Source organism: Ursus arctos, unplaced genomic scaffold, assembly GCF_023065955.2.
Source record: "Ursus arctos isolate Adak ecotype North America unplaced genomic scaffold, UrsArc2.0 scaffold_23, whole genome shotgun sequence".
NCBI lineage: Eukaryota > Metazoa > Chordata > Mammalia > Carnivora > Ursidae > Ursus > Ursus arctos.
In genome coordinates, this window is record NW_026622908.1 from 36,622,299 (window position 1) to 36,649,416 (window position 27,118).

Below are 27,118 nucleotides of genomic sequence, written 5' to 3' on the forward strand. Positions count from 1 at the left end.
GTAGTGCAATTGTTGGGTCATAGGGTAGCTCTATTTTTAACATCTTGAGGAACCTCCATACTGTTTTCCAGAGTGGCTGTACCAGCTTGCATTCCCGCCAACAGTGTGAAAGGGTTTCCCTTTCTCCACATCCTTCACCAACATTTGTTGTTTCCTGTCTTGTTAATTTTAGTCATTCTGACTGGTGTGGGGTGGTATCTCATTGTGGTATTGATTTGTATTTCCCTGATGCCGAGTGATATAAAGCATTTTTTCATGTATCTGTTGGCCATTTGTATATATTCTGTGGAGAAGTGTCTGTTCATGTCTTCTGCCCATTGTTTGACTGGATTATTTGGTTTTTTTAGGTGTTGAGTTTGATACGTCCTTTATAGATCTTGAATACTAGCCTTTATCTGATATGTCATTTGCAAGTATCTTCTCCCATTCCGTAGGTTGCCTTTAATTTTGTTGACTGTTTCCTTTGCAGTGCAGAATCTTTTTATCTTGTTGAAGTCCCAATACATTTTCTAAAAAATCACTAAGTTGAAGCTTTTAATGTAGACCTGAAGTTGGAGGTGGAAATAAGTTTCTATTAGCTGGCATAGGAACCAGAAGCATTCAGTTCCTCCCTCTGGGTCAAGGTTCAGGGAACTGGTTCTGCAAGTTCGGAGTTCTGGTTGTGTCTCAGGGTTTGGATCCTGAGGCTACCATTTACAAGTTGTGTGTCTTTGGCCAGTTATCTAATCTCTCTGTGCTTTTGTTTCCTCTTCTGTAGGTGGGGTTAATAATACTACCCACTATTACTAGTTTTTTTTTTAAATTAAACACTCTAACATTTGTGAAGTGGTTAGGCAAGTTCCTGACAAATATAAAATATATATTAGTGTTTCTTAAGTGAAACAAAACAAAATTACCCTAATGTGGAATAGGTTGTATATGTAAATGTATCTCTCAAAATACTGAGTGAAATACTTCTCCCGGTGGTTGTAGATCCAGCCCCTTTTGATATGATCATGCTAATGAAGAGAAAAATGATGCAATGAAAAGAAGAATGTCAAAAAGAGACGATATATTGTCCTGCAGCACAGTCGTACACAGTCCAGATAACTGTGTGTGCTTTTCCTGTTAAACCTCCTCATCAGATTCCTCGTCTGTGTTGACTCAAGGCGACCCTTCCTAACCAGCTCATTATATGTAAGTGGAAATGCTTAAGTCACAAAGTTAGATAAACCTTTGCCTTAATTTGAGATTCCTGGTATTCAAGAAAAGCAAAAGCATGTTAAAACAGATAAAAAGTATTGGAAGTTGTCTCCATCTCAAAAGGGAACTAACTTAGGCGAGGAAGAAACAGTTTGAAGTCAGGTAGGATTTTATTTATCTTAGACTAGATTGTTCGAACTCACCTTTCGTGTTAATCCAGTGTGTTGGCAATGGCACAGATTTCCACCAGTTGGCCAAAGAAAATCCAAGGCGATTCTATTACCCCTAACTCTGTGGACTAAAGTTCATAAACTAGTTTGATCTTGCTATATGGCTTGATGTGTGTTATTTGTTATGATAGATAATTGGAAGCACGATCATAGATGACCACCTCGGGCTGTCCAGTTCCAGTTCTCAAGAGGTGTCTCATCCACTGGCAGGTGTAATTCCATGTGTACTTGACATTTTCAGACTTGGAAAGGATGCATAGTCCACTGAGGGATTGGGGAGAGATACACTGGAATGGCCTAACTGAGATTCCCACAGTCCTGGCTTGGCAAAAAAGAATGTGATTCCCTCAGAGGATAAGAAGACAAGAGACTTTCATGAGGTATGTTTAAATTTGCTAATGCTGTGGGTTTTGCATATCTTGTTTTACTATGAACAAGCAGTTCTGATTCTCAGGAATATTTATATGTCCATCTTTACAGCACAAGGACATTTCCTTCTTCTATATATTGTACGAAAAGAATATAATTGTTTGTTAAGAGTAACATAACAGTACGGTACCATCTTTACTTCTTTCTATGTCTAAGAATTTTGAACCTTGGGGCACCTGGGTGGCGCAGTCGTTAAGCGTCTGCCTTCGGCTCAGGGTGTGATCCCAGAGTCCTGGGATCGAGCCCCACATCAGGCTCCTCTGTTGGGAACCTGCTTCTTCTTCTCCCACTCCCCCAGCTTGTGTTCCCTCTCTCACTGGCTGTCTCTCTCTCTCTCTCTCTGTCAAATAAATTAATTAAATTAAATCTTTAAAAAAATAAAATAAAATAAAAAATCAAAACAAGAAAGGACATAAACATGTGAAGGAAAATGGGACAATTAGTAGAATCTTGTTTCTGTGGTCTTTAGTGGAAGCTCAGAAATTTATCTGGATTTCTGGTTTTGTTTTTGTTTTGCTTGTTTTCAAGGCAGTCATCTTCTATGTACTATCTGCTTTCAGAGGTTCCCTGGAAAAACTGCATTTTATAACTTTTAATAGGTTAACTCTTCCAATTCTTATCATCTGGGGTTAAGTCTTTGTGTAAGCTTACAACTGTATTGGCTATCAGGAAAACCTGATAGAGCCTCTTCCAGTGAGACTGCCTTATACCCCAGGGCAGTCTTTTTTAGATTTCTTTTTCCAGAATCACCTGTTTTTATTTTTTCATTTTTTTTTAATTGAGTAGAGTTGACACACCATGTTACATTACTTTTAGGTATACGAAATAGTGACTCAACATCTCTATACCTTATGCTATCCTCACCACAAGTATAGCTACCATCTGTCACCATACAAGACTATTACAGTATCATTGACAATATTCCCTGTGCTGCACCTTTTATTCTCATGACTTACTCATTCCATACCAGAAGCCTGACTACAATAGATCCTTCAGGTCAGATTTCCAACAGCCCAGGTAAATGGTCATGCTGGGCAACTCTTAGCACCCAAAGGTCTGTGTTTTTCCATGGAACAGCATTCAATAGCTGAGGATATTCTTTTCCTTTATTAAAAAATCATTCTCTAGTGAGCAGGTTTTATGGGGAAGTAGTGAAAGTGTAGTTTGGTGTCTGCTTATTGCACTGTTTAATGATGATGTTTTTAGAAGCTTTAGGTATTTATTTATTTTTATTTTTTTCTACTGTGTTATGTTAGTCATCATACAGTACATCATTAGTTTTTGATGTAGTGTTCCATGATTCATTGTTTGCGTGTAACACCCAGCGCTCATTGCGACATGTGCCCTCCTTAATAATGAACTAATATGATCAATTAGAATGTATATTTACATTATACCTACAGAAATAAAACAGTATACCTAAGTAGTGTGCAATATGAATTTTCATCTATGGCTCTAGGACATAATATGTTCTATTATTTCTCTAAACCAGTGGTTCTCAAAGCCTGGTTCATGGACCAGCAGCATCAGGATCACCCGGAAACTTGTTGGAAATGTAAATGCTGGGACTCTACCCAAAATCTGTGGAATCCGAAATCTAGGAGTTAGGCTCCACAGTCTGTGTTTTAACAGGCCTGACAGTTAAATCACAGCCTGTGATTCTGATGCAGGCTCAAGTTTGAGAATCCTTTCTCTAGACCGCTGGCTCTCAGTTACAGGTGACTTTGCCTGCAGCACACACTTATCAATATCTGGAGACGTTTTTAGTTGTCATAACTGGGATGGAGGATGCTACTGTCATCAGTGGGTAGAGGCCGGGGGTCCTGCTAAGCATTCTACAAATGCACAGGACACTCCCTACCCCACAACAGAGAACTGTCCAGTGTAAAATCTCCGCTGGGCCAAGGTTGAAAAACACTGACTGGCCAAGAAATTAAACGTCAGTCCACTTCTGTGTGGGTAGGTGGGTGGAACATTTCATCCCCAATTGCATAGCCTAATGCCAGGCTGAGGTGGACCAGAAGGAAACAGTTTCTTAATCCAGGTGATTTGCTGTGGCAAAGGAAGCCTCCCAGTTCACCTATCCCTACCAGGAAGAATACCCTGCCACACTCCCAACCAGATTCTCCCACGAACTTCATAGAATTCAGGCATCCTGAAATAACGGGCTGAGGGCAAGTGGGGCAGTACGTATCCATACCCTCCCTATCATCTTCTGTCTCTTCTCAGTAAATATCCACTGCCTGGTTGCTCCCGCTTCACTCTCTCCGTAAACTCACCCGTGCTCTCCCCATCATGAACCACTTCATTTCAACGTATGCAGTGAAACACAAAATCTCTTTATTTTGGGGGGTTCAGGTGGGTTTAGGAAAGTGTGGGAGTGAGGAGGGGACAGGCTAACCTATGTCTTTTTCTTATTAATTCTCCCTGCTATATCATGTGACTATGTTTAACCTAACATCTTACATATATTTATATATATTTAATGTACTTCTGGGGCAGCAATCAGAGGAACAGATCATCTCTACAAACCTACTGAGCAGAATACACTTGCTGACCACTAAGGAAACAGCCATAGAAAGGAAGAGGAATAAATCATATTGTCCAGAAAATACTACCCCTCCCTGGAAAATGTGTCAAGGCTCTACTAATCCATGTCCTAGGGATTCCAGGAGAAGCGATTTGGAGCGACATGTAGCTGATCAAGCAAGGTCACAGAGATCCCCGGACTGTGGGGGCTAAGTTATGTGGGGGCCACTGCAGGAATACCTGGGGCTGCCTCAGACTGATAAGTCTAAAGAAGCCCATACGCGATTTGTGTGCAGGGACCGGGGTGGTCTTGTCGACCAATCATGCTGCTTCCCCAGAGCCCCAGTAGTGCTATTCCTTCAGCGGTGGTTACAATTACAGTTTCTTCTTTCCCTCTGTCGGCCCAGGCCCATCCTCTGTCTTGTGTGCAGGGCTGCTTCACAGAGGTACGCAGTGCCACTGGTTCCAGTCACAGGGCATGGGGATGTAATTCAGTTTGTAACACATCTTCTGCATAATTTTGTTATTCTTGTCTGTGTGAGAATACAGGGGGAAGCCGAGTTTGTCTAGAGCCTGGGTCTGGAAATAGATGACGTGAGAGATAAGGCCTTGGTCCCGGTACTCAGGCATGGTCCCCGCCATCCGCATCTCGCCTGTCTGGTCCATCAGGTCCCAGGACACAGGGGTCCCCTCAGGCCCCAGCAGGCAGAAGGTGGGGAAGGTCCGGATGCAGCGCTCGATGAATCTCTGGCTCCTGTCATTGCCACCGAAATGCCAGAATTTATTCACCAAGGGAGCATGGGTGACGTCCAGAGAGGAGAGTTTAAACATCTCTTGGTTGCTATGGAGGGCCAGGAGAAAAGCAAAATCCATGAGTATGGAGCTTTGTGTCTGTTGTTACCTCTATTGTCTCGAGAGACAGAGTTGGCAGGGGAAATAGCAGATGCAAAGTCCCCTAGTATAGGTGAGCTTGCGGTGACAGAAGGACAGAAAAAGGCCACCGTTGTTGGAGTGACTGTGCAGGAAGGGCAGGATTGGTCAAAGAAGTAGGCAGAAGTCTGACATATTCCAGATGAGAAAGGAAATGGTGGAGTATTTTAAGCAGAGAAGGAACATGGTCTGAATTACACCTTTAAAAAAAAAAAAAAGACCCTTGCTGCATTGAAGAAGACTGATTGCAGATGGGCCAGCGTGGAAGCAGGGAGAGAAAGCGGGAGGCTAGGTCAGTGGTGGGAGTTGTGAGTAGTGTGGAATGACTTGTATCCAACTCACATGGTGTTGGGTTTGCCCTCACTGGGTGACAACTTCTTTCCGTCCAGCAGGGAAGGAACCAGTTTCTTCACTTCATTAACCATCATATAGAGAAAGCACTGTGTTTGCTTGACTTGGACGGATTTAGTGGCTGCCACATTTTCTATCACCTCATTCAGGCTGGGCTGTGAACCTAGATGGGATTACAAGGAGAGACAGTGATTTAAGTACCTTCTGCGTAGCAGTGCTCCAGTGGAGTGGGAAGTGTCTGGGATTTACAGAGCACCTAGGCTCAGTGCTGCTGCCGTGTGACTGGAGTCATGTCAGGATTTGTGCAATCTTCCCCATTTCACGTAAGTGAAAACGGGCCCAGAAATTCATTAAGCCATTAGTGGCAAAGCAAGACTGGAACCTAGTTTTCTGGACTTCATGATCATGTACTTTTGATAATGAAAGGAGAGCAGTGTTTTAGAAAAAGAGTAGCCAATATCCATCGTGCACTTACTATGTTCTCAGTGTAGTAGATTGCTGCCCTAATGGCCTACATTCACCCGCGTCTCCTCGTATCCATTCCCTAGAGTAGTCCTTTCCTGCACCGCATCTGACCTTGGCCATATGATTTGCTTTTGCCAGTGGGGAAAGATAAATTTGATGTAGGGGGAAAAACTTAAAAATGCTCGAACACTGGGGCTAGCCCTCGCCTTGTGATCTCGATGATCTTGAAACCAATACCATATGAATAGGCCTAGGCTAGCCTGCCGAGGTCATGTGCTCCTAACATGCCACCACCACAGCAGCCAACACTGACAGCCAGAACCATCATTCAGACACGTGCCTGAGGCCATGCTGCAGCAGTCGACCCTTAGTCCACCCGCCAACGGACTGCAACTGCATGAGTAAACCCAAGTGAGACCAACAGGACTGCCTTGCAGAGCCCAGCCCAAACTGTTGATTCATAGAATTATGAGGTTTGTTACACAGCAAAAGTTAACAGACCCATCCAGGTATCGTAGTAAGAAATTCTTATTCAAGATTTCATTCAATCTTTTCAATGCCCCTGTGTTCTAGAAACTATTACTATCCTCATTTTTGCATATGAAAGTCGTGGTCTCAGGTTAAGTCATGTGACTAGAATCACATAGCAAGTAACAGGCAGATGCCATTCTAGGCAGTCTGACTCTGGGGGCATGTCCACAACCATGACAGTTGTCCTCCATGATCTGGGGTGCTTTATGGCACCAGTTGTCATTCTTTTTCCAGGAACGGAAGGCCCTAGGGGAAGCTCTGCTTTGGTACCCAGTCCCTCAAAGGGATCCTGGATATGTCTGCAAAATATGCCACAAATCCTTAGCTATCAAGAAATTATATTATGGTTCCCTATAAAACCCATTCTTTGCAAGATTTGAGGGTATTTTTTCTCCCTTTATGAGTGAGTTAGAAGATTGGGCAGCAGGCTGAGGGTCTGGAGCTTGGGGTGTAGGAGATATGACTCATAGGGAAAATTGTTCAGGACAGAGAAGTGAGTCTGCACACATCCCATTTCTCTTACTTTGGATCTGCAAATGCTGTTTCCAGTTGATGACTTCTGGTGAGCCAAGGAATTCCTGACAGTTCTTGAGGTCGCTGGAGTAGATTTGGTAAGTATTGGTGTAGTGATCGAAATCATCTATCATCTCCTATTGTCATTGGGAAAAGGGGAATAAAACAAATTCTTTATAGTTCATGATGGCAATACTTTTTTCTAGTTTCCACTATACTGTGAGTTTTTAAAATTGAAGTATGGTTGACACACAACATTACATTAGTTTCAGGTATACAATATCATGATCCAACAAGTCTATACTTTATGCTATGCTCACAAGTATCACTACTGTCTCTCACTATACATCACTATTACACCACCACTGACTGTATTCCCTATGCTGTACCTTTTATCTGCATGACTTATTCATCCATAACAGGAAGCCCGTACCTCCCTCTCCCCTTCACTCGTTTTGCCCATGCCTCCACCCTCTTCTCCGGGAACCATCTGTTTGTTCTCTGTATTTATGGGTTTGTTTCTGATTTTTGTTTGTTTGTTTGTTTGTTTTTTAGATTTCACTTATGAGGGAAATCATATGGTATCTGTCTTTCTCTGTCTGACTTATTTCACTTAGCATTATACCCTCTAGGTCCATTCATGTTTCACAAGTGGCAAGATCTCATTCTTTTTATGCCTGAGTAATACTCTACAAACACGAAATCTTTTTTGTGTGTGTGTGATAAAAAGATTGGGTAAAAAGATTCTTCTATGGATGGACACTTGGGTTGCTGTCATATCTTGGGTATTATAAATAATGCTGCTACAAATATAGGGGTACATATATCTTTTCAAATTTGTGTTTTCCTTTTCTTTGGGTAAATACCCAGTAGTGCAATTATTGGATCATATGGTATTTCTATTTTTAGTTTTTTGAGGAACGTCCTTACTGTTTTCCACAGTGGCTGTACCAATTTACATTCCCACCAACAGTGCATGAAGGTCCTTTTTCTCCACATCTGTGCCAATGCTTATTATTTCTTACCTTTTTATTGTAGCCATTCTGACAGCTGTAAGGTAATATCTCATTGTGGTTTTGATTTGTGTTTCCCTGATGATGAGTGATGTTGAGCATTTTTTCATGTGTCTGTAGGTCATGTGTATATCTTCTTCAGAAAAGTATCTAATTCAGGTCCTCTGCCCATTTTTAAATTGGATTATTTGTTTTTTGGTGTTGAGTTGTGTAAGTTCTTTATGGATTATGGATATTAAGTCCTTATGGTGAAGAACTGAGAACTTTTCTCTAAGGCCAGGAGGAAGACAAGGATGTCCACTCTTGCCACTTTTTTTCCTAAAGATTTATCTAGTTATTTCAGAGAGAGAGAGCTCATGAGTGGGAGGGGCGGAAGGAGAGGGAAAGAGAATCTCAAAGACTCCACACTGAGCACTGAGCCAGATGCAGGGCTGGATCCCATGACCACAGGATCTCATCCTGAGCCGAAACCAAGAGTCAGACACTTAACCAACTATGCCACCCAGATGCTCCCACTCTTGCCACTTTTATTCAGCACAGTACTAGAAGTCCTAACCACAGCAATCCAACCAGAAAAAGAAATAAATAAAATTCATCCAAATTGTTAAAGAAGTTAAACTGTCACTATCTGCAGATGACGTGATACTACACATAGAAAACCCTAAGACTTCATTCAAAAACTTTTAAAAGTAATAAATAAATTCAGTATAGTTGCAGGATACAAAATTAATACACAGAAATTGGTTGTTTCTATACATTTATAATGAAGTAATAAAAAAATTAAGAAAACAATTCCATTTACAATTGCATCAGCAAGAATAAAATACGTAGGAATAAACTTAACCTACAAACTGAAAGGCCTGTACTCTGAAAACTACAAAACACCGATGAAAGAAATTGAAGATGACACAAACAAAGGGAAAGATATTCCATACTCATGGGGTGGAAGAATTAATATTATCAAAATTTCCATACTACCCAAACTACAGATTCAGTGCAATCCCAATCAAAATACCAACGGCGTTTGGGGGACCTGGGTGGCTCAGATAATTAAGCATCTGTCTTAGGCTCAGGTCATGATCCCGGGGTCCTGGGATCAAGTCCCGTGTCGGGCTCCTTGCTCAGCGGGGAGCCTGCCTCTCCCTCTGTCTCTACCTCTCCTTCTGCTTGTGCTCTCTCTCTCTCTCTCAGATACATAAATAGAATCTTAAAAAAAAAAAATACCAACAGCATTTTTCACAGAGCTAGAACAAATAATACTAAAATTTGTATGGAACTACAAAGACCCTGGATAGCAAAAGCAATCTTGAGAAAGAAAAGTAAAAATGGAGATATCACAATTCCAGATTTCAAGATATATTACAAAGCTATAGTAATCAAAACAGTATGATATTGGCACAAAAATAAATACACAGGTCATGAAACGGAATAGAGAGACAGAAATAAACTCCTGTTTATACAGTCCATTATTCTATGACAGACAAAGCAGGAAAGAATATCCAAAGGAAAAAAGACAGTCTCTTCAATAAATGGTGTTGGGGAAACTGGATAGCTACATGGAAAAGAATGAAACTGGACCACTTTCTTACACCATACACAAAATACACTCCAAATGTACTAAGGACCAAAATGTGAGATATACTGTGATATTGTAAAGTACTAAAATATTGGTATTTTTATTGGTGCATTACAATTATTCCTAAATCATTTAAATAATGAGATCAAGAGAGTCAGTATTCAATTTATGATAGGCAATTGTATAACAACAGTATTCTCTACCCACATATTGCATTAAAATTTCAAATTAAAGACAATTATTAGAAAGCATTCTTCTATACTTCTCTTATTCTCAATGGGAAGAAGAGGAAAACAAGTATAAGGAAAAGGGTCTGTTGCAAGGATAAATTTTACTACAGTTCAAATACTTGCAGAACACACCATTTATGAATGTGACAGTATTAAATTTGGGTATAGCTAATTCTGGATTAAAATCTCCATCTATTAGTTTGGGGGTGGAGTCTTTTGGGTTTTCCATATAGAGTATCATGTCATCTGCAAAGAGAGACAGTTTGACTTCTTCTTTGCCAATTTGGATACCTTTTATCCCTTTTTGTTGTCTGATTGCTATTGCAAGGACTTCTAGTACTATGTTGAATAATAATGGCGAGAGCGGGCATCCTTGTCGTGTTCCTGATCTTACGGGAAAGGCTTTTGGCTTTTCCCCGTTAAGAATGATATTCACTGTAGGCTTTTCATAGATGGTTTTTATGAAATTGAGGAATGTACCCTCTATCCCTACACTCTGAAGGGTTTTAATCAGGAAAGGATGCTGTATTTTGTCAAATGCTTTCTCTGCATCAATTGAGAGGATCATATGGTTCTTGACTCTTTTCTTGTTATGATCTATCACACTGATCTATTTGCAAATGTTGAACCACACTTGCATCCCAGGGATGAATCCCACTTGGTCATGGTGGATAATCCTTTTAATGTACTGTTGGATCCTATTAGCTAGGATCTTGTTGATAATTTTGTTGTCCATATTCATCAGGGATATCAGTCTATAATTCTCCTTTTTGATGGGGTCTTTGCCTGGAATGAAACTTAAATTCCAAATGGATGAAAGACCTCGATGTGAGACAGGAATCCATCAAAATCCTAGAGGAGAACAAGGCTGCAACCTCTTTGACATCGGCCACAGCAACTTTTTTCATGACACATCTCCAAAGGCAAGAGAAACAAAAGAAAAAATGAACTTGTGGGACTTCATCAAGATAAAAAGCTTCTGCACAGCCAAGGAATCAGTCAAAAAAACTTAGAGGCAGCCCACAGAATGGGAGAAGATATTTGCAAATGACACTACAGATAAAAGATTAGTATCCAAGATCTACAAAGAACTTCTCAAACTCAATACATAGGAAACAAATAATCAAATCAAAAAAAGGGCAGAAGATATGAACAGATACTTTTCCAATGAAGACATACAAATGGCTAACAGACACATGAAAAGATGTTCAAAATCATTAGCCATCAGGGAAATTCAAATCAAAACCACATTGAGATACCACCTTACACCAGTTAGAATGGCAAAAATTGACAACGCAGGAAACAATAAATGTTGGAGAGGATGTGGAGAAAGGGGATCCCTCCTACACTGTTGGTGGGAAAGCGAGTTGATACAGCCACTTTGGAAAACAGTGTAGAAGTCCCTTGAAAAGTTAAAAATTGAGCTACCCTATGACCCAGCCATTGCACTACTGGGTATTTACCTCAAAGATACAGACGTAGTAAAGAGAGGGCCATATGCACCCCAATGTTCATAGCAGCATTGTCTGCAATAGCTAAATTGTGGAAGGAGCCGAGATGCCCTTCAACAGATGACTGGATTAAGAAGATGTGGTCCATATATACAGTGGAATATTACTCAGCCATCAAAAAGAATGATTTCTCAACATTTGCAGCAACATGGACGGGCCGGAGGAGATTATGCTAAGCGAAATAAGCAGAGAAAGACAATTATCATATGGTTTCACTCATATATGGAACATAAGAAGTAGGAAGATCGGTAGGAGAAGGAAGGGAAGAATGAAGGGGTGGTAAACAGAAGGGGGAATGAACCATGAGAGACCATGGACTCTGGGAAACAAAGTGAGGGCTTCAGAGGAGAGGGGGTGGGGGAATGGGATAGACCGGTGATGGGTAGTAAGGAGGGCACGTATTGCATGGTGCACTGGGCGTTATACACAAGTAATGAATCATGGAACTTTACATCAAAAACTAGGGATGTACTGTATGGTAACTAACATAATATAATAAAAAAATCATTATAAAAGAAATAAAAATAAAATCTCCATCTATACTTAATGAAGCCAAAGAAGGTGAAAAATTAGAAATGCTTTCTTAAAACGATGCTAGAGTTAGACAAAATGTAGTTCCAAAAAGACAGAAACCACTTATTTAGGAAAATCATCTCAAATTATTAAATAACAGATGAGATTATTATTTTTTAGACTTGCTTTCTATTTTTTATTTTTTTAATTATTATTTAAAAAATTTTTTTTTACTGGGGCGCCTGGGTGGCACAGCGGTTAAGCGCCTGCCTTCGGCTCAGGGTGTGATTACGGCGTTATGGGATCGAGCCCCACATCAGGCTCCTCCGCTGGGAGCCTGCTTCTTCCTCTCCCACTCCCCCTGCTTGTGTTCCCTCTCTCGCTGGCTGTTTCTATCTCTGTCAAATAAATAAATAAAATCTTTAAAAAAAATTTTTTTTACTTAAATTCAACTTGGATAACATGTAGTGTATTATTAGTTTCAGAGGTGGAATTTAGTGATTCATCAGATGCATTAGCAAGAAGTGCTCAATACATCAAGCACCCTCCTTAATGCCCATCACTCCGTTACCCCATCACTTCACTCCCCTCCCCTGCAGCTACACTCAGTTTGTTCCCTATTGTTAAGAGTCTCTTGTGGTTTGCTTCCTCTGTTTTTATCTTTTTTTCCCTTCCCCTTCCCATAGGGAAACTATGTTCATTGTTTTATTTTTAAATTCCACACATGAGTGAAATCTTATGGTATTTGTCTTTCTCTGACTTATTTCGCTTAGTGTAATATTCTCTAGTTCCATCCATGTCATTGCAAATGGTAAGATTTCATTCTTTTTGATGACTGAGAAATATTCCATTGTATATACATATATACGACATCTTCTTTATCCATTCACCTGTCCATGGATATCTGGGCTCTTTGCATAGATTCGGAGTGGCAGGGTAGCTCTATTTGTAACTTTTTGAGGAAACTCCATACTGTTTTCCAGAGCAGCTGCACCAGTTTGCATTCCCTCCAAAAGTATAAGAGGGTTCCTGTGGGAATTCACAGTGCCTGGATAGACAAAATCTGACTTTTATATGCCTCCCTGGATGACACTAATTGAGAAGCAAAGGAAGGAGGAGTGCCTAGAATGCTGGGCCTCCTTGGAAGTTTCTTGACTGAAATGGCCAGATTCTTACTGTGGCTCAAGGTTCTCATCTAGAGAGTAAATGCTTAATTTTTGAAGAAAAACGGGCACCTGTGGTAGTCACATACTTCACGGACTTCTTGCCTCCTCACCCTTATCACATGCTGCCCCATATATTATTATCCTGACCATTAAGTTATTATATTAAATTATCCTGACACTTTGCTCCTTGCTTTGCTTGCTCCTGATGTATTGCTAAGACCCCAATAAAAGTGGAGACAAAGCTTGGCTCAGGACCTTTCACCACTACAGTGTTTGGTCCCCAGGCCTCTCCTTTCTCCCACTAAGGTGTCTGGAATCATCTTTTCATTTGCCTCTCGGAGTTTGCCCGCCAAACCCGACAGGTTCCCCTTTCTCCACATCCTCACCAACACTTTTTGTTTCCTTCATTATTAATTTTAGCCATTCTGACTGGTGTGAGGTGGTGTCTCATTGTGGTTTTGATTTGTATTGATGCCGAGTGATATTGAGTGATATTGAGATATTTCATGTGTCTGTTGGCCATTTGTATGTCTTCTGGGGAGAAATGTCTGTTCATGTCTTCTGCCCATTTCTTGATTGGATTTTTTTGTTTTTTAGGTGTTGAGTTGGTAAGTTCTTTATAGAGTTTGGATACTAGCCCATTATCAGACATGTCATTTGTGAATATCTTCTCCCATTCTGTAGGTTGCCTTTTAGTTTTGTTGTTTGTTTCCTTTGCTGTGTAAAAGCTTTCTATCCTGGAAGAAGTTCCAATAGTGCATTTGTGCTTTTGTTTCTCTTGCCTTTGGAGACGTGTCTAGCAAGAAGTTGCTGGACAAAGAGGTTGCTGCCTGTGTTCTCCTCTAGGATTTTGATGGATTCCTGTCTCAAATTTAGGTCTTTCATCCATTTTAAGTTTATTTTTGTGTATGGTGTAAGAAATTGGTCCAGTTTCATTCTTCTCCATATGACTAATTTTCCCAACACCATTTTTTTGAAGAGACTATATGTTTTCCATTGGATAGTCTTTCCTGCTTTGCTGAAGATTAGTTGACCACAGAGGTGAGGATTAATTTCTGGGTTTTCTATTCTGTTCCATTGATCTATGTGTCTGTTTTTGTGCCAGTACCAGTCTGTCTTGATGGTTACAGCTTTGTAATATAGCTTGAAGTCCGGAATTGGGATGCCTCCAGTTTTCGTTTTCTTTTTTAACATTCCTGTGGCTATTCAGGGTCTTTTCTGGTTCCATACACATTTTAGGATTGTTTGTTTCAGGGGTCTTGTTTTTTTAAACATTCTGATACTCTCTGTCTTTTGATTGCAGCATTTAGTCCATTTACATTCAGAGTAATTATTGAAAGATATGAGTTTAGTGCCATTGTATTACCTGTAAAGTCAACATTTCTGTAGATTGTCTCTGTTCCTTTCTAGTCTTTGTTACTTTTGGTCTCTCTTTGCGCTCAGAGGGTTCCTTTAAATATTCCTTGCAGGGCTAGTTTAGTGTTCATGAATTCCTTTAGTTTTTGTTTGTCTTGGAAACTCTATCTCTCCTTCTATTCTGAATGACAGCCTTGCTGGATAAAGTATTCTTGGCTGCATATTTTTCCCATTTAGCACATTGGATTTATCATGCCAGTCCTTTCTGGCTTGCCAGGTGTCTGTGGACAGGTCTGCTGCCAGCCTTATATATCTACCCTTGTAGGTTAAGGACCTCTTGTCCCCAACTGCTTTCAGGACTTTCTCTTTATTTTTGTGATTTGCAAGTTTTGCTATAGTATGTTGAGGTGTTGGCCTATTTTTGTTGATTTGGAGAGGAGTTCTCTGTGCCTCTTGGACTTCGATGCCTGTTTCCTTTCCCAGATTAGGAAAGTTCTTAGCTATAATTTTTTCAAATTAACCTTCTACCCCTTTTCCCCACTCTTCTTCTTCTGGGACTCCTATAATACAGATATTTTGTTCTATGAAATTGTTGAGTTCCCTAAGTCTACCTTCATTATCTAATAGTTTTCTTTCCCTCTTCTTTTCAGCTTCCTTATTTTCCATTATTTCTTCTTCTGTATCACTGATTCTCTCTTCTGCTTCATTCATACTTGTTTTTATGGCCTCCACTTGGGTCTGTATCTCAGTAATAGCAGTTTTAATTTTGGCCTGACTAGATTTTAGTTCTTTTATCTCTACAGAAGGGATTCTCTAGTGTCTTCTATGCTTTTTTTCAAGCCTAGGTAGTATCTTTATAATCATTGTTTTAAATTCTAGTTCAGACATCTTACTTATATCTGTATTGATTAAATCCCTGGCTGTGAGTACTACCTCTTATTCTTTGTTTTGGGGTGAATTTTTCTGTCTTATCATTTTGTCCAGAAAAGAAAAAAAGAAAGAAACAACAACAAGGAAAAGAACCCCTAGATCCTGGGTGTGTTTTGGTCTGCTTGTTAAAAAGAACTATATATCCCAAAATAAGGAAGGAAGGGAAGAAAGAGAGAGATACACATACATATACATATATATAAAATATAATACAATGAAATATATATAATGTATATATATATATAAAAACAGTGAAATATGAATAATGTGTATATACATATATACATTAAATATATGTATATATATAAAATACAATACAATGAAAGGAAACAAAAAATGAAAAATAGATATAAAATATATAAAAATAAAAAATTGAAAAACTAAGAAAATAACTGAAAAAATAATACTAAAAGACTTAAAGAATAAAAATACAAAGAATGCTATATACTGTTTTCCCCAAGGGCTGAAGCTTTGCAGCCTCTGTGATCAGTAAACTTGGTGTGAGGAGTTGTTCGTGCTGGTTTTCTGGGGGAGGCACCAGTTGTGCTGATTCTCAGATGGACTTGTCCTAGTGGAAATGCACCTCCAAGCGCACAGGGGCAGGGCTCCGTGTAAGCGACTCCAACTCCACTAGGTGGCGCTGTTTTACTCCCTGAAGACTTTCAGCCCTGAGGGGGGTTAATGAAAATGGCCCTGCCGGCTCTCTAGCCCTGGAGCTGAAAATTCTCGGCCCCCCCTCTTCATTGAGCCCTCAGAGAAAAGCAATCAATCACTTTTGTCTACTTGGTTTTCATCAGAACTCTGTGTTCACCCTACATGTGTCCAAGCATTTTCATCTCACAAACACAACTGAGTTTCCAAACTCCACAATTTTAGGACTCCCGTGGTGGGGACCTGCGCTGTTCCTCCCACGGAGGGTCTCAGTATGCTTCTGCCTTTTGCTGGACCTGTTCCCAAGAAAGCTGTCACACGACCGCGCAGCTGTCTGCAGTTTACAGCAACATAGAGCACAAAGCCAGCACCTCCAATCACTGTTCTCAGCTGTCTTCTCAGCTGTCTTCCCCGTTCCTACACCTGGAAACTCTGCCTGCCACACTTGGGCACCACCCTTCCTTCTTGCCACCCTGGGGATCCTGAGACCACTCTGTCACACCTGGGATTCTGCCCTGATTCACCACCTGAGCTGCTTCGCCACCAGAGCACCGTTAAGCCAGGCACATCCCCCACTGTAGCCGACTGCTCAAAGTTCCAGTTCTGCATTTCACTGCTTAGAATACTTCGCAGTAGCCTCCTGAAGCCGGCTGCCTCCCTGCCTCTGTATCCTCAGTTATATCACCCCAGATTCAAGTCTCTGTACCTCTTACCTTCCAAACGGTGGTCGCTTTTCTATGTGTAGACTTGCATTTGTTTTTTCAGATCTCTGATTGTTTCTTGGGTGTTTAGAATGATTTGATAACTATCTACTTGTATTCGAGGGACGAGACAAACTTAGGGTCTCCCTAACTCCTTCCAATAACAGATGAGATTATTGGGAGGAAGGAGGCACAGAAAGTATTACCACAGCTCAGTGCAGAATAAGAAAGCTTCTTAAAAAATAATCGGAAAATGTTGCCCCCAAACACACTGACAAGTCAGCAAGGATACCCGCTAATACATTTTGTTCCTTAAGATCACATTTAACATAAAAGATCAAATAATTTTATTTCAGTTCAGTTTTTATTACTAATACAGATTTCTTTATATATTATTTAATTTAGTGGTTTTCAAATAATCTCATTTCTATGAAAGATACAATATTTGTATATTTATAAATTTATAATTTTACTGGGTGTTTAAAAATAAGCTTAGGAATTTTTGTCTGAAATGTATTAACTGTTTAGTTTCTCTAGTTTTTAAGTGTTTCCCCAAAATGTGGGCACCTGGGTGGTGCAGTTGGTTAAGTGTCCAACTCTTGGTTTTGGCTCAGGTCATGATCTCAGGCTTGTGAGAGCTAGCCCTGCATCAGGCTCCACGCTCTGCTTGAGATTCTCTCCTTCTCCCTCGGCTCCTCACCCCACTTATGCTTTCTCTCTCTCTAAAACAAAAATAAATAAATCTTTAAATATTTCCCCAAAATGCATATGGAAATTGTAGTTTTATAAGTTTACTTTTTTATAATCGTTCTAACGCATAGTGCTGTCTCACACCTTCCTGTCTTGGCCCTTGGTTTCTTCTCTGGTTCAAATGGCCTCTTTTTCTTGTCAGCCTACCACTATCTACAAAATTTGCACAAAATCCAGTGCAGATGAAACCTCTCATTAGGAAGCGTCTCTGACCTTATCCTGTAACTTCCATCTCCAACCTTCATCATTGAATCAGCTTTTACCTGGGCTATTTCTTGTTGTATATCTTCTGTTCTTGCACACTTCACACTCTGTTGTTTTATTTGCTTATCGATTTTTATTTCCAGACTATGAGCTCCCTGAGGACAGGACTTGCTCACCATCACACAATTCATTTCTGTATCCCCTGGGGCTGCCACACTGCCAGGTGCATGGCAGACACACAGTAAAAATGAACACAGAGGCATATTCATTCCACATGTGGCACCTTACCTCCTTCTGAGGGCGGATAACCACTGTTGTAAAATCAGGCCACTTGTCCACCAGGGCCTTCAGCTTGAATGGATTTCCCTGGTTCATGTGGAAGACAGTCCCATACACCTGCAGCATTCCAAGTAAGGGAGAGAGGGTTGGCTCGTTAGGAAGAGATGGTAAAGTGCCTTGTTTGATCAGGACAAGGATGATTTCTATGAAATCATGGAATTTTATGTTGGAATAAGGCCAAGTAGGGCATCTAGGTCAAACAATCTCCATGTACTACATTTTTGCCTCTCTAATGAGGAGAGCTTTTTCTTCCCCATCCAATCTGAATCACACATGCATACAGGAAAATGTTTGGACAGATAAAATATGATTTTAAGAATACCACTCTTCATTTTAGGATTTAAAATGATCTCTTCCAAGACTCTCCTATTCATACACATAGAGATACACAAGTTTGCAAACATAAAATAATCTGATGCCTCGTGTTTCCCCCACTGAATGCACTGTGGTCATATTTATCTCTTCATAAACAGAAAATTTTTCAATTATTTTATAATGGCTGCATAGGATTCCACTGTATGGATGATCACAGTTCAATTTATTTGCCTATTGGTGGCAATTTTAGCCATTTCCATCTTTTCACTTTGACAAATCATTCTTCATAGAACATGCTTGCACAGAAATCTTTGCACGGGCACCTATTTTCTTAGAATATCCAGAAGAGTAGTGCTGGCTCAAAGATTATGCACGTGTTTAAAACTCCTTAACATAAATGACCACATTATTCTCTGGAAAGATTCAATGAGCTTCCACTAACAAGCAGAGCCTATAGCAAAGTGCTCAAGAGAATGGGCTGCGCAGTCCCGTGGCTTGGGGTCCAGTCTTGGATCCCCACCCTCATCGTGTTATATGGGCTGTTGAGAGAGAGGGAGGAGGAGGAGAGAATGAATGAGATCGAGGCTGTGAACATTTGCATTTTTGTGGTTTGGGGACTGGGGAATGCAGCAGTGGATACCAGCGTGGGCCTCATGGCAACTGTAAATATGAAGACTCTGCAGATACCAGCATGGAAACATGCCAATGGCCCAAGGTCAAAAAGATGGTATATACTTTAATAATTTCTACCACGATGGATGATGACCAAGGACCATGCCAATATCTTTCCCCCCTGCTCTCCAGCCCACATAAACTATTGATGTTACGCCAGGGAGAAAGAGAAGGGAAAAAAACTCAGTTGAGGGGCGCCTGGGTGGCTCAGTTGGTTAAGTACCCCACTCTTCGTTTTGGCTCAGGTCATGATCTTAGGGTCATGGGATCAAGCCCTCATCAGGCTCCGCACTCAGTGGGGAGTCTGCTTCTCTCTCTCTCTCTCCCTCTCCTTCTGTTCCTGCCCCTGCTTGTGCATGCTCCCTCCCTCTCTCTCTCTTTCTAGCTCTCAAATAAATAAATAAATAACTCTTAAAAAAAATCTCAGTTGACTGAGTTTATCTAAATTTATTTTGCTTTCAACCATAAGTGGAGTCTTGATAAAGAAATTCAGTATAGTTTGGCAAAATATAGACATTATCTTTTAACACATTTGCTTTTGGGGCCTGTAAAGTGGATTTGCACTACAATATTATCCATGATGGGATCTGAAAACATGTGGAACTGTTACTCTGTTATTCCCATGGCCTAAATAATTAAAAATGTTTTTTTCTTTTTTCCTGCTGAACTCAGAACGTACCAGGCAGCTCCTCTAAGGTGACTCGGCTGGAGCTGACACAAGCACTACCGTGTGTTTAATATCTAACACTGAGAAGAATGGCTGGACTTCTTCTCAACTGAGATGCAAGTAAGTTTTGAGTTTTAGGTCATACATCCATTAAAAGGACCTGGCATACAAATATTCTAGATTTCAATTAGGAGGAAACGTGTATCTTTAATATGCAATGGAAGGAGAATGCTAATCCTGAATGGAAATTAAGGCACAAAGAGAGCCACCTTATCCTACCACAGAGATGTTCCAAGAAAGGACACTTGGGATACACCAAGAGTTTTCTCAAAATATTTGGGGTCTAATTAACAGAAGGGGTAAAGAGAAATTTAAATGACAACATTCTGCACTAAAGCATGAAGAAAAACTTGTGACCTGAAGAATTTATAAAATAGCTACTCACCATAAACATATCTTAGGCAACTGTTCGTAGAGTGTCTAACTAATGCAACCTCCTCCCCCAAAATTGACTGTCTCTCTGCAAGATTGCCTGGATCTTAAGGATAACCAAGGGAAAAGAGTTAAAGATTAAGTAATAGAGATTAATGTTAGTGGGAGTCTACCAAAGTGGGTGACTTTAGTTTTGGATCACAGTTGGCCCTTGAACAACATGGGGGGCTGGGGGTACTGATTCCCCGCACAGTGGAAAATCTGCATATAACTTTTGATTCCCCCAAAACTTAACTATGAATAACCTACAATTGGCCAGAAGCCCTACTGATGATATGAACAGTCGATTAAGACGTATTTTATATGTTACATATTGTATTGTTACAGTAAAATAAGTTAGAAGAAAATGTTATTAATAAAATTTCAAGGAAGAGAAAATACATTTGCTGTAGTGTACTGTATTTATTGAAAAAAATCCACATATAAGTGAACTCAAATAATTCAGACCCATGTTGTTCAAGGATTAGCTGTGGCTCGAAGTTATTTTTTTCGTAGTAATTAGAGAATAGGGCAACGTTTCATTAGTCTGTTTCTAATAATTAAAAACTATGCCAGGTGATCTCCAAATAAAATAATGCTAATATTTTACTCCTTAATACTGAAAGAAGGGAGTAACAGACCTGTGAGGGAGTGAGGGAGACAAATGCATTTATCTTATCTCAAATGTATGCATCTTATAGGAGTGTCTATAAAACAGTAAAAATCCAATTTCTATGTCTACAGAAATTTCTTTTTTCAGGGAAAACAATTGTCATCTAAACACACATACACAATACACAAAGACACATGGTTGTATTTTGGTTCCACTGGTACATGCACCCTGTCCCTTTGGTGCTAAAGAGAAACACAAGCAAGTACCCGAGCATGTCATTAGAGGTACTCTTGCACAGTTCTGGATGTAGGTATTTATATGTACATCTTATTTAATCCTGAGATTTCTGAGCAGTTGTACTAGGTTAAGGGAGATACTGGGAGTCAGTCACAAAATAGCCTGGTGTGCAGTCAGTTCAGAGAAATTGGGAAATTTAAGTCAAAATAGGAATTGACCTCTTTTGACTTTCAGAGGTCTTGATGGTTAACCTCTCACCTGGGAAGTGTTCTTTTCAGGAGAATAATTTAAACATTAACTGTAGTCCCAGTGAACCTTGGAGGAAAACTCTGGACAAAATTCCAGTGTTATTACAAAATGTTTTCCTTTTTTTTTTTCCCTTGGAAAGGAGTAAGGGAACCATTTTGTAATCACAGAGCACAAAGCAAAAGGCAGTTAGGTTCCAAGCATACCTATGTTCATAACATAGCATTGAACTTACTGTTTATGTGATATTAGGTAAATCACCTAACTGAGCTCTGTCTTCTCATCAGTGACACAGACATAATAGCAAATATGTTGTAGAAAGGTAGTGCAAGCTCAGTAAGAGAAAACACCACTAGCACCTGGCACAGACCAGATGTTCAATAAATGTTAATCTCTTTTCTTGTTTCACAGAAAATTTCTATTCCTTACTCCCCCCAGAATTTTTCACTGTCACCTTTAAGGATTCAGGAAGGCTCTTCCTCAGGGATTTCTCCAGTGTCTGCAGCATCTGGACACCTTGTAATGGGAACATTGTGGAAGATACTTTAGCCTAGAGGGAGAACCAAGAAACAGCCAGCAATGAGAAGAAGCTGGAGGCGATTCAGAAAAATGAGTAGTAAGTTGTCTTCCAATGGCCAGGTCCCCCTTCAGTGTCTCTTTATCTTCACTAAAGTTTTCACCAACTCCAAGGAAGGATGATACTGGTAGAAAGGAAGGGAGGTGCTTTCTGCATGTTTTTAGTTCACTTTCTTACACTTCAGTGTAGTCCAGCTATCAGTTTCACTTTAGATTAGCAAGCACATTTTTAAGTATATATAACATCTTTTGAAATTCATTTGCCATTAGTGATTCTCCTGACTCCACCAGTAAAAAGTTGTGTAACACTGGGGAAGTTACTTACTCTTTCCGGGCCTTGGTTTCCTCTGTTAACCTCAAAAATAAAACTGCCAGTTATTTTACCATCAAAAATGGCTACTTGGGAATAGCAAGGAATTGCAATCAAGGATAAGAAAGCTATGGAAAATTGTAGGCAAGTCTGGAGAACAAAGGGCAGAAACACTCTTTCATAGAAGGATGAGAGAAGTTGGGAAGGCTGTTCTAAACAAAAGGCCCATTGGAGGAAAGGAAGGGTTTCAAGGATAGAGGCTTTTTATTGGCTGAGTTGTGACCACTTCTCATTGGCTGGGCTGTTGCTGAGGGGAGGGCTGTTGCTTTCTTCCAGCTCCCTGGTAAGGTAGGAGCTAGAGTAAGATGGACTTAGAGGGAGGTCACTTTCTGTTGGGTCTGTACTGTGTGCAAGGAAGAGTGGTATGGCCACAGCTCCCTCTGATGGCTTCCTGAGTCCATTCTAAAGGGTTCCTCTTATTGATTTTCACAACTTCAAAAGGAGATGGGGGAGGGGCACGTGGATGGCTTAGTCGGTTAAGTGTCTGCTTTGGATTGGGTCATGATCCCAGGGTCTGGGATCCAGCCCTGTGTTGGTTCCCTGCTCAGCAGGGGGTCTGCTTCTCTCTCTTCCTCTCCCTCTATCCCTGCTCGTTTACTCTCTCTCTCTCAAAGAGTAAAATCTTAAAAAAAAAAAAAAAAAAAGGAGATGGGATAATAGTGCTATTTAATTTATAGAATGCTTGTGGGAGCTAAATGAGTTAATACATTAAATGAGTCAATAAGGGCTTAGGAGACTATCTGTCATATAGTCAGCACTGAACATGGTATTTTATTACTACTACCACTCCTCCTCCTCCCTCTCTTCTTCCTTCCCATCCTTTTCTGTCCTCTCCTCTTCTTCCTCCTCCTCCTTCTCCCCACCTGAGTTAAAGTGCTGTATATTGCACGGTATTTTGCTGCAGTCTTTTTAATGTGGGTATTTGGACATGGTCTAAATATAAACGATTAATCTTTTTTAAAAAAAATTTCCAGACTAGGGGCACCTGGGTAGCTCAGTCCATTAAATGTCTGCCTTTGGCTTGGATCCTGATCCTGGGGTCCTGGGATCGAGCCCCACATTGGGCTCCCTGCTCAGTGGGGAGCCTGCATCTCCCTCTCCCTCTGCCTACTTGCATCCTCCCTCTCTCTGTCAAATAAATAAATAAAATCTTTAAAAAATAATTTCCAGGCTACATTCCAAACTGGTATTTTCACCCTTTTCTAAAGCCTTACTCCATCTCGAAGCCTCCCTCTTGCACCTCTGGTGCATATTGTACTGATTACGAGCTAGAATAAATACAGCAGCTTTACATAGTTGACCCACTGCGTGAAATTGGGATTGCCAAAATGTTCTATAAAATCCCAACCACATGGAAAAGGAGAAAAGAGTCTGTGTTACAGCATTCTACTTTGGAACTATGATCTTTGGAGGAGGACAAAGTCACTTCTAAGTGAAGACACCGAAGAAGTGTTCTGAGATGTTGTATTAAACCCGGCTGTGAGTGAGATGCCGTGCTCCAGGTCGGAACTGGGTAACTTTGTCACTTTAGGACAGCAGGGAGGAGGCTTCTGCTGCTGGCCCAGCTAGGGTAACAGGATCTGGATTTACCTTCTCCCCTGGAAAAAAAAAAAAAAAAGACAAAACTAAACAGCAAATGAGGGGCACCTGGGTGGCTCAGTTGGTTAAGCATCTGTCCTCAGCTCAGGTCCTGATCCCAGAGTCCTGCTCAGCAGGGAGCCTGCTTCTCCCTCTCCCTCTGCCACTCCCTCTGCTTGCGTGCCCTCTCTCTCTCTCTCTGCTAAATACATATATACAATCTTTTAAAAAAAGATCAAATACTTGAAAAAAAAACCCAAAAAACTAAACAGCAAATGAAACAACATTGCACAGTGCAGAACTACCATTTCCGATTAAAGGGAAAGAAAAAATGTGAGTTTTATGATTGTATCAGCTTGTTTGAAGGCTACAGGTCAGGGAAATGGAGCCTGACCAAACCACTGCACTCGCACTGACTTGAGCATACAGAGATAGAGGCCAGCGTGGAGCTTCAGAAAGAGAGAAAGCAGGAGGATGGGGAGAGAGAGAGAATGAGAAAGAGAGAAAACGAGAGAGGGAAAGGGAGAATGAGAGAGAGTTCTGGAAATCTTTGGGAAAGAGCAATCTCCTACAGTCTTTGGCTCGTTGCTGAACTGTGTAAGGGGAAACCACCTTGGGCTTTCAGCCTGTCTTGGCTTTTGGCCTGCCTTCCTCCCTAAGCTTAGTCATTTCTAGCTTTTGTTTTTTGTTGTTGTTGTTGTTTTGTTTTTTCATTTCTAGCTTTTGATTCGCAGTGGGAGACGTACGACTCTTCCTTTCACCTGAACACTTACAGGTCATTCATTGTATGGTTAACTGTCCTCATTTCAATATTGTTGTGTCTCAGGGAATAGGGAAGCCCAAGGAGAAAGAGACATCAGAAGGGCAGTCAGCACACACACAACATTTAGTGATGGAGTTCACCATCTTGTATGTGCCCAGTTCGTGGCATCTCCAAAGAATTACAAATGCAACACCAAAGATCACTGATCACAGAGCACCATAACAAATACAATGATAATGCGAAAGTTTGAAATAGTATAAGAATTACGAAAGTGTGACACAGAGACACAAAGGAAGCAAATACTGTTGGAAAATGGTGCCCATAGACTTGCTTGATGTGGGGTCACCACAAACCTTCGATTTGAAAAAACACAGTATCTGCAAAACACGACAGTGACACTCAGGCAAACAAGGCAGGCTCGTAGTCACCTCCTTCTTTCTTTTCTGAGTGTGAGTGCAGCAGTCTTCTTATGAGTCACATGCAGGGAAAAACGACCTCCCTTGTAATATAACCAGAAGGATTAAATACGATAACAGGTGCAGTCCCCACACATTAAGGGCTCCATTCACCCCGTGCTTCCAGAAAGTGTCCAAATCTCTCCTCATTCATTAGTTCAGATCAGCGACCTGCAAGAATTTTTCATATTACCGAACAAGTTACTCCTCACAAACTAAGTGCCAGATACATGTTTCTTAAGTTATTCCCTTTCCTTAGATATGTCTGCCATCGTATTTTGATCACATTTTGATTTGTCTCCCTTAAGTGGAGATGATGTCTTAAAGCAATGGAGATTTTATATATATCTATTTTAGTATGAGTCACCACCTGGAAAGCTGTCTCGCTGTCTCCACACCAATCCTTGCCGGTGTCCCCAGGAGCAAATGAAGAGGAGCAGACTCCTAGACGATGAAATTTCCTTCTGATGCAGTCGGTTCGGTAGGGTCTTGCAGACTGCGTTTAGGTTTGTCTCCTCCAGAAATTACTGAGCACAGGCTCATTTAGTGGACCTTGCACGTTAGCAAAAAAAATCTGGTGTCAGCTCTTGTGAAATCCAGCCCTTCTTCTCAGGGACTCTTGTTAAGGGAACTATCTGCGAGGCCAGCAGTGTACCACCTGAGCTTCTTTTTCCAAATCACCAGGTTGCTCTTTGCCCCCACCAGCCCTGCTATGACTCTGCAATCCTAAAGCCCTGTGGTACCGAAAGACCAGGTACCAGAAGGAGAGGCATGTTGTGTAAGCCACACCTTTAACCTCTCCTTCGCATTCTCAAGTACCTGCGATACGAGCAAGGCGCAACAGGAAAGATAGGGAGGAGGTCTGATTTGCAGCATCTGGTCTCTTTTCTTACACGTGTGAAGACACGAAAATTATTTGCATGGAGTGCATCCTTTTTAAGGATGAGCTGTGCCCTCTACCCTTCCCATTTTGAAGCTGTGGTTAAACATCCCAATGACTCAATGCGGGCACTTCTTAGCCTCACTAGTATGGAGGAGGACACTGAGGCTCAGTGTGGCTGAATCAGATAGAATTTGAGCCCAGAGCCTTTTCACTCTGAAGTGCCACCACCCCAACGTTAGCACTTGCTCTACCATTCTCAGGAAAGAAAGGATGGCTCATGGAAAAGATTTTGAGTCTCAGCTCCTCTGTGTAAAACAACCAAGGAGGGAAATTTGACGCTCTCTAGGGCCTTGTCCTCATCACCCTTATCCTTGTTCGCTGGGTTAGTGGTTGGTTTCATTATGACAGGAAGAAGAGTCCTTCCCATGCAAGGAGCAGGGACAGAAGCGGCTAGTGTCGAGAGAGAAAGTTGAAAAGTTTGCATGCTCCTTCAGGCTGTGGACCAGCGGAGCACAGGTCTGCACATATTTCTCTCTTTCCTTTCCAGGAGTCTTGATTCCTAGATTGCTAATTCTCAATTTTATCTCCTAAGGCTGAAGTCATTAGAATCATGCCTTACTCTTTCTCCAAGGCTAAAGGCCACTGAAACTGCTCTGTCCCTATCAGCACAGGGGACGCCTTGGTCCCCATGGAGTCCACATCTCACAAAGGCTGACCATAACAAGAGTAGTGTCCCCTGTACCCCAGCCCCAGAAACCAGACCCGTAAGCCTCTGTCTCCTTCAGCCTTAACAGCAGTCAGTCAGGATTTGGGTCTCCTAACCCGTATCTTAAACTAGTCTCTCAATCTCTCTGGGTGGTTTCCCTGGATGACAAAAATGTTGTGGTATCAGGTAACCAAGCATTTTTCATGCTCTTCCTTGACTCTGTGTGGTTACTATCCTTGCTCCGTTATATGAAATAACCGTTATAAATCTCACACACTTTGGGATGAGATATAAGGAGAAAGGTTCAGGAGCAGTGGCATTAGTTCTATTTTTGTTCCTCTGAGTGCTGGGTGCAGGTCCAGGCACTGATGGTAGAAGCACCATCGCATAGTGGCTCAGAGGGAGGATGATGGGGCCAAACCAACAGGGTCGAGATCCTGACTGCACCACTTTCCTACTCTATGAC

At 41.0% G+C, this 27,118-nt stretch overlaps 1 protein-coding gene and 1 long non-coding RNA gene across 4 annotated transcripts in view; one reads left to right on the forward strand and one right to left on the reverse strand.

Moving 5' to 3' along the window:
- The first annotated feature begins 1,009 nt into the window (after positions 1 to 1,009).
- Positions 1,010 to 27,118, forward strand: part of LOC123000394 (uncharacterized) — a 39,183-nt gene continuing 13,074 nt past the window's right edge. Inside the window, exons 1-4 of the long non-coding RNA XR_006408349.3 lie at positions 1,010 to 1,176; positions 1,654 to 1,792; positions 19,760 to 19,874; positions 21,733 to 21,937. This is a non-coding gene — a long non-coding RNA (uncharacterized LOC123000394). The remainder of the gene's footprint in view (positions 1,177 to 1,653; positions 1,793 to 19,759; positions 19,875 to 21,732; positions 21,938 to 27,118) is intronic.
- On the reverse strand, positions 2,644 to 25,686 carry GLYAT (glycine-N-acyltransferase). Of its 3 annotated transcripts, XM_057317340.1 has the most exons (7): positions 25,434 to 25,686; positions 25,037 to 25,234; positions 21,776 to 21,871; positions 18,050 to 18,157; positions 7,171 to 7,297; positions 5,643 to 5,814; positions 2,644 to 5,211 (listed from the first exon to the last, which is right to left on the reverse strand). In XM_057317340.1, exons 3-7 carry the CDS (start codon positions 21,851 to 21,853, stop codon positions 4,809 to 4,811), a joined length of 888 nt encoding a protein of 295 aa, XP_057173323.1. In that variant the 5' UTR covers positions 21,854 to 21,871; positions 25,037 to 25,234; positions 25,434 to 25,686; the 3' UTR covers positions 2,644 to 4,808. The 3 variants fall into 3 exon arrangements, with proteins under 3 accessions (XP_057173323.1, XP_057173324.1, XP_026342920.2); XM_057317341.1 differs by lacking the exons at positions 25,037 to 25,234; positions 25,434 to 25,686 and adding an exon at positions 24,962 to 25,034; XM_026487135.4 differs by lacking the exon at positions 25,037 to 25,234 and having other exon boundaries at positions 2,645 to 5,211; positions 25,434 to 25,685.